This window comes from Poecilia formosa, unplaced genomic scaffold (genome assembly GCF_000485575.1).
Source record: "Poecilia formosa unplaced genomic scaffold, Poecilia_formosa-5.1.2 Scaffold301, whole genome shotgun sequence".
NCBI lineage: Eukaryota > Metazoa > Chordata > Actinopteri > Cyprinodontiformes > Poeciliidae > Poecilia > Poecilia formosa.
Window position 1 is genome coordinate 176,043 of NW_006800240.1, and position 8,937 is coordinate 184,979.

At 37.6% G+C, this 8,937-nt stretch overlaps 1 protein-coding gene across 1 annotated transcript; it reads right to left on the reverse strand.

The window, feature by feature from the left end:
- Positions 1–5,898: 5,898 nt before the first annotated feature.
- LOC107832955 (SLAM family member 9-like) lies at positions 5,899–8,937 on the reverse strand (the record flags this gene model as incomplete). Its single annotated transcript, XM_016660885.1, has 6 exons — positions 5,899–6,209; positions 6,550–6,675; positions 6,765–6,914; positions 8,392–8,479; positions 8,579–8,742; positions 8,823–8,937. Coding segments are annotated over 6 exons (687 nt in total), but the record flags the coding sequence as incomplete, so codon positions are not given.

The following is an 8,937-nucleotide window of genomic DNA, read 5'->3' on the forward strand; positions in this document are numbered from 1 at the left end:
CCGAACCACTCCAAGGCGAGGTCCATTCGATGCTTCCAGGTTACACTAGTGATCGGATCAGACGTTTGACCTGGATTCAGAACAACTGAGCCACCAAATTTTCCATACGTCTGATCAGCTGTGAATGAAAAACAAAATCTTTTTTATTTCTGAGCAGCTTTACAATGATCCCTTTCTATCACACTACTTTTAACTTTACCAATTTGAACTGAAAACAGTCAAAAATACTTTAAATACTTTCTGAAAGTTTATAAAACCAAGAACATTTCATGTCTAAATGAAATAAACATACTGTAATTTATTAAAGTTATATACAAAAATGAAATATCGTTTGAAAATATTCTAACATATATTGTTTTACATTCATCTTTATGTTCATTATTTGTTTAAAAATTTCTACAAACTAAAAAGTTTAACAAATTTGAGTTTTTAGAATAGAAATCACTACTTTTAACGTTTTTAACACAATCAAAAAAAATAATGATTTGTAATGTAAGGCAAACTATACATTAAAAGATTATTGTTCTAGTTTTGACCTAAAATGCAAATAACAATACACACATTTAACAGTTTTGCATTATTCTATTTAAGATCAGACATCAGTTTGTTACCATATAAATTTAAGATACTTAGATATAAAATTATACCCACAATACCTGCTTAAATAAAGATAAAATGGACGAACCAGAGCAGGCCTTTTTATTTCTCGCTCCGCCTGTTTCACCCAAGCATCCCGGAAATACTCAAAAAGTGAAAAATCTTAAATGTTAGAAGATTTACGCCGATATTTCACGACTTCCGTGATTTAAATTTAAGTAATTGTCTGTAAATCAGTCATATATTTCTGATAGTCGCTTTTTTGAACCCTTTAAAAAGTAAGTACATTCGCGTTAACTAAAATGCCACCAAAGCTCGTGTAATTACACATTTACACGGCGCTATGCTTAACAAGCAGAAAAATAACCAAATAAATCAGCATGTTCAATGTTTTTACTCACCGAAGCCAAACTCCGACGTGAAAAAGACGAGGAACCCGGCGACGACGAATACCCGCAAAACAGACATGATCCTAGAGTGAAAAATACCGAAATGAAAAACACAACTTCGACTAATAACACTGGAAATGCGTGTCAGCAGCAGATGTGGGCTGTTTGAGTTGAGTGGAGAGAGAAATAATTAAGTTAAAAAGGAAAAAAGATCGAGTCGAAGAGAACCGTGAATTCTGAGAGCCTCGCCCAGAAATAACGAAAGCGAAACTAATTATGACGCAGTAGAAATGGTCTGGTCAAGGTGAACTCCGGTTAAATACTTTATTTAACAGATTTCTGGAGATATTTAAATAAAAATAATTAAAAAAAATACAAATTAATCTCAGATTAAAAATATTAATATAAAAAATACACACATGTACATACCCACACGCGTATATATAAGTGTGCTGAGCGTATCTAGAGTGAAACGGTTTTGTACCCGAACTGGTGCTGAGTGACGTAAGCAGTAATCAAGCATTTGTAGTTGTAAAAAGTAGGAGAATTAAACTGCAGCAGCCACTGTTCAACCCAAAGAGGGCAGCATTGAAACGGCTTTAGGCCTAATATTCCAGGTGCGGACTACACCGCAGCTACAGGGCAGCACTCGCAACTACAGACTAATAAAATATCCTGAGCAAGGTCCAGCAGATGTTGAAGGACCTCAGTTGCTTCAGAAAGTATAGGTGACTGAGGTCCTTCCTGTACAGAGCATCAGTGTTTGTAATCCTCCACAATGTCCACACTGACACACGGATGGAAACAGAGGCCATCGGCATCCTGGTCCTCCTCCACAGATCCACCACCAGTTCCTTGGTCTTTGTCACATTGAGCAGGAGGTGGTTCAGCCCATATCACCTTTATCGTGGAGATAAAGGCGTCCTTGGCTAGAGCTTGTCTTCTTTATTGGAGATGAAGTCAATCGGTCACATCAGAAACAAAAGAAGAAGATTTCTCTTATTGCGACAACATTTTGTGCATTGAAAATAACTGTTTCTCTCTCTGGCTTAGCATGACTTAGCATGGATGACTGTTGAATACATTGGAGAAATATGGTGTGAAAAGAAACAACACATTAAGGGCTGGTGCTAAATATTTGGGTGGCCTAAGCACAAGGCATTTGTGCTTGTAGATGAACAAACTTTAATACAGCTGTAAAACATTTTAGAAGCAGGACAGATGTAATGTAATGTAATGTAATTTGTTGCTTTTGTCCGAGAAAACCTGCTGAGACGTTGGTTGCGGCTGCTCTAGAGGACAACAAGGAAGACTTTCTGCTTTCAGTTAAAGTGCAAAGAAATGAGGGATGAATCCAGACTTTAAACCATATTATGTGATCTTACTCACCGTTTTCCCTCCTGGTTAGTAGGCTCACAGCAGACACTTCATCATAGACTGTTTCAACATTCTGTGATTGTTTCATCTCTGTAAAAGTAAAAGAGGACGTATGTTATGATTTTAACACAGAAACGCCATCCTACTCAGAAGTATGTCTGTCTACTGCAGTGGTGGACTGTCTGGGCCTGCAAGGCCTTCCTGCAGACCCAAACACTTCCAGAGTCACTAACATACATCTACAACCAAAATTATAATGTTTGCTCAATTAAATTGTATTAATTTACTTCTAATAGTCTATTGTCTTATTTTATAACAATTCCTTAAGCCTAAAATATTCAGATTTTCTTTCAGTATTAATTTCTAGTGCAGCTATGAAGATACACAGAAAAAATACAACTGGAAATGAGATGTATATAAAGTTCTGACAGTGAGGAATTGTTTCCTTAAACAGCAGACACTGGATTCACTGACTTATCTTCTACAAGCACACAATCATATCCAACGGTTAGAGAAGAGAAGAAGATAATAAATGTTAAGTTATGGAGCGATGCTAGCAGGACTATCGGAGCTGATCTCCATATATTCTAACATTCACAGTCTGACATAAACCTCATGGCAAAGCCCAGCTATCAAACTATTCAGGGTCTGTGACCCAAAGATGATGCTGGAGCTGGTAGGAGAGCATCATCATCCTCAATGAAACAAGCACACACATGGGCTGCATCAGTTCAGCTAAAAAAGCCAGATAAATGCTGCCTTCTTGACCATCTGAAAATTGAATAAATGCTGATTTGTTTCAGTAATTCAGATCAAATAAGATTATATGGATTCATTTTCACAAAAAAACCAATGCAAATGATCTTAGGAATGTCTTCCCACCAAACCAAGCATGTCTGTGTAATGCACACACTATGAACTCAATACTTGGTCAGGGCTCCTTTTGCTTTAATTACTGCATCATATCTTAAAATATGCCTTTGAAAAACTAAACATCAATCTTTGTTAAATTCCCTCAAACTTATTTTAGTTTCTCAATTCCTGTCATCCTTGCACCTTTTCCAACCAGTTTTTCCTTCCACTCAACTTTCCACTACTATGCTTGGACAAAGCCCGTTTCTTCGTGGCTTAGTGTTAATATCTCCTGTCAACAGTCTTAATCATGACTGTGTCCTGCTGGATTCAATCGAACCTTTTCTAGATGTAGCATTAGCTTCATCTGTTGGAGAAGAAGATGATAAATGTTATAGAGTAATGATGGTAGGACCAGTGGAGCTGTTCTCCAGTTATTCTAACTTTTATATTCTGGTGTAAACCTCATGGGTTTGTCCAGATATCTAACTATTCAGGAAGGAGAGAAATTGACCCTGAGATGATGCTGGAAATATTGAAGCAGTCAGGAAGTTAAAGCCTGAACACAAATGAGTCTTCCAAATAAATTAGTTGTGGCTTAAGGAAAGCAATGTAAATGTTTTGGAGTAGCCATCACAGCACAGATCATTAAAATATCAAAAAGGTAAATAAAAGAAATTGCCTATTCATTATTTATTAAATTGAAATAATCTTGGTAATCCTAACTGACACATTACAGGAATTATTTGGTCTGATTTATTGTCAGGCAGTGAGAAAAAACCCAGTTCTGCTTCTGTTTATAGACCAAGTAAATATGTGGCTTTAACTGTACAATTCCAATAAAATACATTGAATGTTGAAGCTATGAAGTGACAAAATGTTGAAAAAAATTATTTTTTCCTTATTTACTAATTACTTGCAGCTTAAATTGTGCTATCCCATCAAGATTAGTGATTCCTCTGTATGCCTGGAACATGTAGAAATTAACAATAAAGCTGATGCCGACTTCCATTTGTCATGTTGGGGTCTAACTTTCTAACCCACATGCAGATCAACTCCAGAGACCGGGAATGATTTAAGAGATTTATTTAAACAAACAGGAAAGAAACACTGGTAAACGGTCCGGGTGCGTTTGGCTGGAACTCGGGTCAGCTATGAGAGAAACGGATGGTAAGTTTGAGGCCATCGGAATTTTGGAAATGGTGCTGGTGGCAAACTTACCTCCAACCGGGAGGGTAAAGGACTGGGGGGAATTCCTGTGGAATCTGGAGTTTGCTGATGGTGCGGAGGACTGAGGGCTGCGGCAGCGTGGGAGGGCGGACGGGTAAGCCTGGGAGCTGGAACTGTTCTTGCTTGGAGGAGGACTGCAGATTTGTAGGTCCAGATGGGTTTTGCAGCGGAAGAGCAGAGTTCTCTGGCATCAGGTGTGTACACCCTCGACGTCTCAAGGGGCGGATCAGGAAGCCAAACTTTTGGCAAAATCAGAATTCACCAGTGCGTCTCAGGACCGACAGCTGAAAAAAGCCAAAGACACACAAGAATCGGAATCATAGAAGAGATCAGTAAGTTGTGACCTGAAGTAAACCTGTACCATAACTGGCTAACAATGTGGCAGAGAAGTGTCGGCAGCCTCCTCCAGTTATACAGCTCCTGATGACAGAATGGTTTCAGGTGTCCACAGACGCCCTCAGGTGGAAAACAGCCTGCAGTGCCCTCTGGTGGATGAAACAAACTCCAGATCCCAACACTATTATGACAGCTTTATACCAGAACCTCCAAAACACTCTCCCTGCTGATGACTGACTAACTAATAAACACTCTGCTGCCAAATATTTCCTTGTTTTTGTTCAAAAGGAGGAAGAAATGTAACATGATGAGACGCTATAATAACACAGGACAGTAACTGGGATGTTTTTAAACATTCTTACCTGTTTTCCACAGCACAAGTAGAACCACAACCCCAATCCCAATCAAGATGACACCAATCACCACTAGTATAGTCACTGTTGCAGAACTAATCTCTGAAATAAAAAAGAATTAATTATTAAAACTAAATCCTTCAGAGTTCACCAGTAACACAGACCAACACCTCCTGCTCTTGGCATTAACGTCATACTTTAACTTTTTTTGCTTTTCTGTGGCAGAAAAGTCATAATGCACACATCATCCCAAACATGGTGGTGGCAGCATCATGCTAAGGGGAAGCTTTTCCTCACTGAGGGAAGGGAAACTGGTCAGAGTAAAAGGGAAGTTGGAGACTTGAGACAAAGGGGACATTCCCCTTTAACTAGGACAATAATGTCATGATTGTTGGGTGATTGTTGTATTTGAGTTTTATTTTCTTTAATCTATCTATTTTCTGTGTTCATCATCGTTTTTTAGATGTTGCCATAAACAAAGAAAAAATAAGCTTTTGGGTTTACTTTCTTTGACTATTTTGACAGGCTGCCACCCCTGGTTTCAGTAACATCCCATTATTCTATTCAATGTGGTATAAAATGGCAATATGTGCCCGGAAAATACATAATACATAATCCCGTACCTTTTAGGTCAAAGTTCATGACTTAATAAACAAAGACTGACTAATATTGGCCTCCATAGGATAGGTCAAAGGTCAGACCAACTTCTGGAAACCTAAAACACTCATGAAACACAGACACACAAATGAGAGAGGAGACGTGAATAAGGTTTTACTCGCGAGGAGAGCAACAGAAAAGAAATCTCAGTTCCAATCAATTTCCTCCTGCTCTGTCTCTTCCTGCGAGCTACCTCTTTTATTAGAGATTACCTGGTTACACATTTTGAGACTGAATAAAGGGGTGGGGAAAGTGCAGTCTCAATCACATTGCAGTTAACACAAAAACATTTAGAATAATATGTATTGAGCCATGCTTCAAATGATTCCGTTTATCAAGTCTCGGACAGATGGGCCGAGCTGCATCTCATCACGCTAAGCGAACGTTCTGTCCTCTGCCACTTCTGCACCTCGCTGAACTGCACACAGAGAAGATTAAAAAGGGTACAAGGTAATCGCACCACACTAGCATATAGGTGATAAAATATAAGCTAAATAATTCCAACAAAAACCCTCTGAAATCTGTGAATTAAGACAATCCTGTAACTTCGACAGTAACTTTAAAGACTCATCGTCACTTATCACAAACTCTTGATGTCGGTTGTTGCTGCCAGTGATAAACTCAATGTTTACACTCACAGGTGAAAATGGCAGCAAACAAATACGCAATTATACAACCGTACATCTTTGAATAGCAGAAGTGGAAACTCCTGCACAACAAACAAGAATGAAGCAAGTGGTTTCTGGATGGTAACTCACTGATAACTTTAAGTTCCTTCTTGCCAAGAACCCTGTTGTTAATCTCAGGTGTGTATTCTCCACTGTCCTCTGGAGTCAGATTTCTGATGGTGAAACTTCCAGTTGTTTGGTCCAAATCACATCGACCTGGAGGCAAAATACAAATAAAGACATCATGCATGAATGAATCTGGAGGGGTTTACAACACTTTATGGCTCAATCACAGGTGAACTTACCTTCAAAGGTTCTGTAGCAAGTAATTTCCCCTCCGAACCACTCCAAGGCGAGGTCCATTCGATACTTCCAGGTTACGCTAGTGATGGGACCAGACGTTTGACCTGGATCCAGGACAACTGAGTCACCAACTTTTCCATACGTTGGATCAGCTGTGAATGAAAAACAAAATCTTTTTTACTTCTGAGCAGCTTTAAAATTTTGATCCCTTTCTATCATCCCTGCTTTCCAGATCTGACCTACTTTTAGTTTTTTCTTTTCACTCCTAAACTAAGATCATCTGTAAATATAATCAAGAACAAGATGATTTTTAAAAGTGTCGCCCTAACTTTACTCTCACTACTTTTTAAACAGTCAAAAATACGTTTATTACTTTCTGAAAGTTTGTAAAACCAAGAACATTTCCTATCTAATATGAAATAAACATACTGTAACTAAACTAAAGTTACATACTGTAACTTTAGTACATACTAAAGTATGTACTTTAGTATGTACTAAAGCACATACTTTAGTACATACTAAAGTATGTACTTTAGTATGTATATACTAAAGTACATACTTTAGTATGTACTTTAGTATGTACTTTTGTACATACAAAAGAGACATTATTGTTAAAAAATATTCTAACATATATTCTTTTACATTTACCTTTCTATTCATTATTTGTTAAAAAATTTCTACAAACTAAATAGTTTCACTTATTTGAGTTTTTAGAATAGTAATCACTATTTTTAATGTTTTAAAGACAATCACAAATAATGATTTGTAATGTAAGGCAAACTATACATTAAAAGATTATTGTTCTAGTTTTGTCCTGAAAATGAAAATAACAAACATTTAACAGTTTTGCAGGATTCTATTTAAGGTCAGACTTCAGTTTGTTACCATATAAATTTAAGATGCTTAGATATAAAATTATATCCACAATACCTGTTTAAATAAAGATAAAATGGACGAACCAGAGCTGAAATTCAGCAGGTCTATTACTAACTCCACCAGCTCCACCTGCAGGTGAAGGAGTGTAAAGCATCCTGGAAATACTCAAATAGTGAAAAAATAGCATTAACAGTTTCTGGATGGTAGCATGATGGGGCTCAGCTTGGGTTGCTTGGTTGCTAGGTAACTGCTAATTTCTGATGCTACATTTGAAAGTCTTTGAAACGGCTCATTTTCCCAAAAAGCATAAATGTATTTACAAAACCAGCTAAGTGAATTTTTCTAAGCACTGTTAGAAACTGTTTTTAAAATCAGTTGAGACTCAATGTGAAGCACAAAAACTTGCAAAATGTGAATTTTACATAATATGTTCCCTTTAACTGAGTCAAGTTGGTTTGGATAAGTTTATTACCTTGATCATAGGCTTGAAGTGAGGCTAAAATTTATCAAGATATCGAGTATTTTGACTCTACTTCTCATTTGAAATCTGTTAGATTCCTGTTACATTTATTCAGGTTCTGTTCAAGTTGTTCAGTGATTTGAATAATTTACATCTGTTGGGGAAAAATGCTTTTTCAAAGCACTGCATCCCAAAAAATCCCCAAAAATCACAGTGAAGTTTGTGGACTGAATGTCAAAAAGTGAATAATGTTTTGGCAAGAGAAAAGATGCAGAGAAATATTTGTAACTCGCCTCCATTAAATGGGTTAGGGAACTCATCACTGGCTGAGTTGCTAACAGGGTTTCTCAGTGAACAGGAGAAGGAGCTCTCTTTGTTTTTCTAAGAAGCAAAAGGAAAACAGCTCTAAACCACTTAAATAAATCATGGTTTCATCCTGAGTTCTTCTACGAAGAGGTTTGTCTCCATCTGAAAACATACCTCTGTTATGCTCAGCTCCTCATTGGTGGACAGCTTTGTGTCTCCTGTTTTCCATTCATAAGTGACAGGTCCAAACTCAGAGGTAATGTCGGCTTCACAGGTGAGATTACAGACGGTCTTCTCTTTGTTGCAGGCCTCAGACACTGTGGGTTTTGGGACCGGTTCTGACAGAAACGCCAACAGATTCCAATCAATTGGATTCACAGTAAAACCACCAAACCTGAGTCAAACCTGATGAACTCACTGATAACTTTAAGTTCCTTCTTGCCAAGAACCCTGTTGTTAATCTCAGGTGTGTATTCTCCACTGTCCTCTGGAGTCAGATTTATGATGGTGAAACTTCCAGTTGTTTGGTCCAA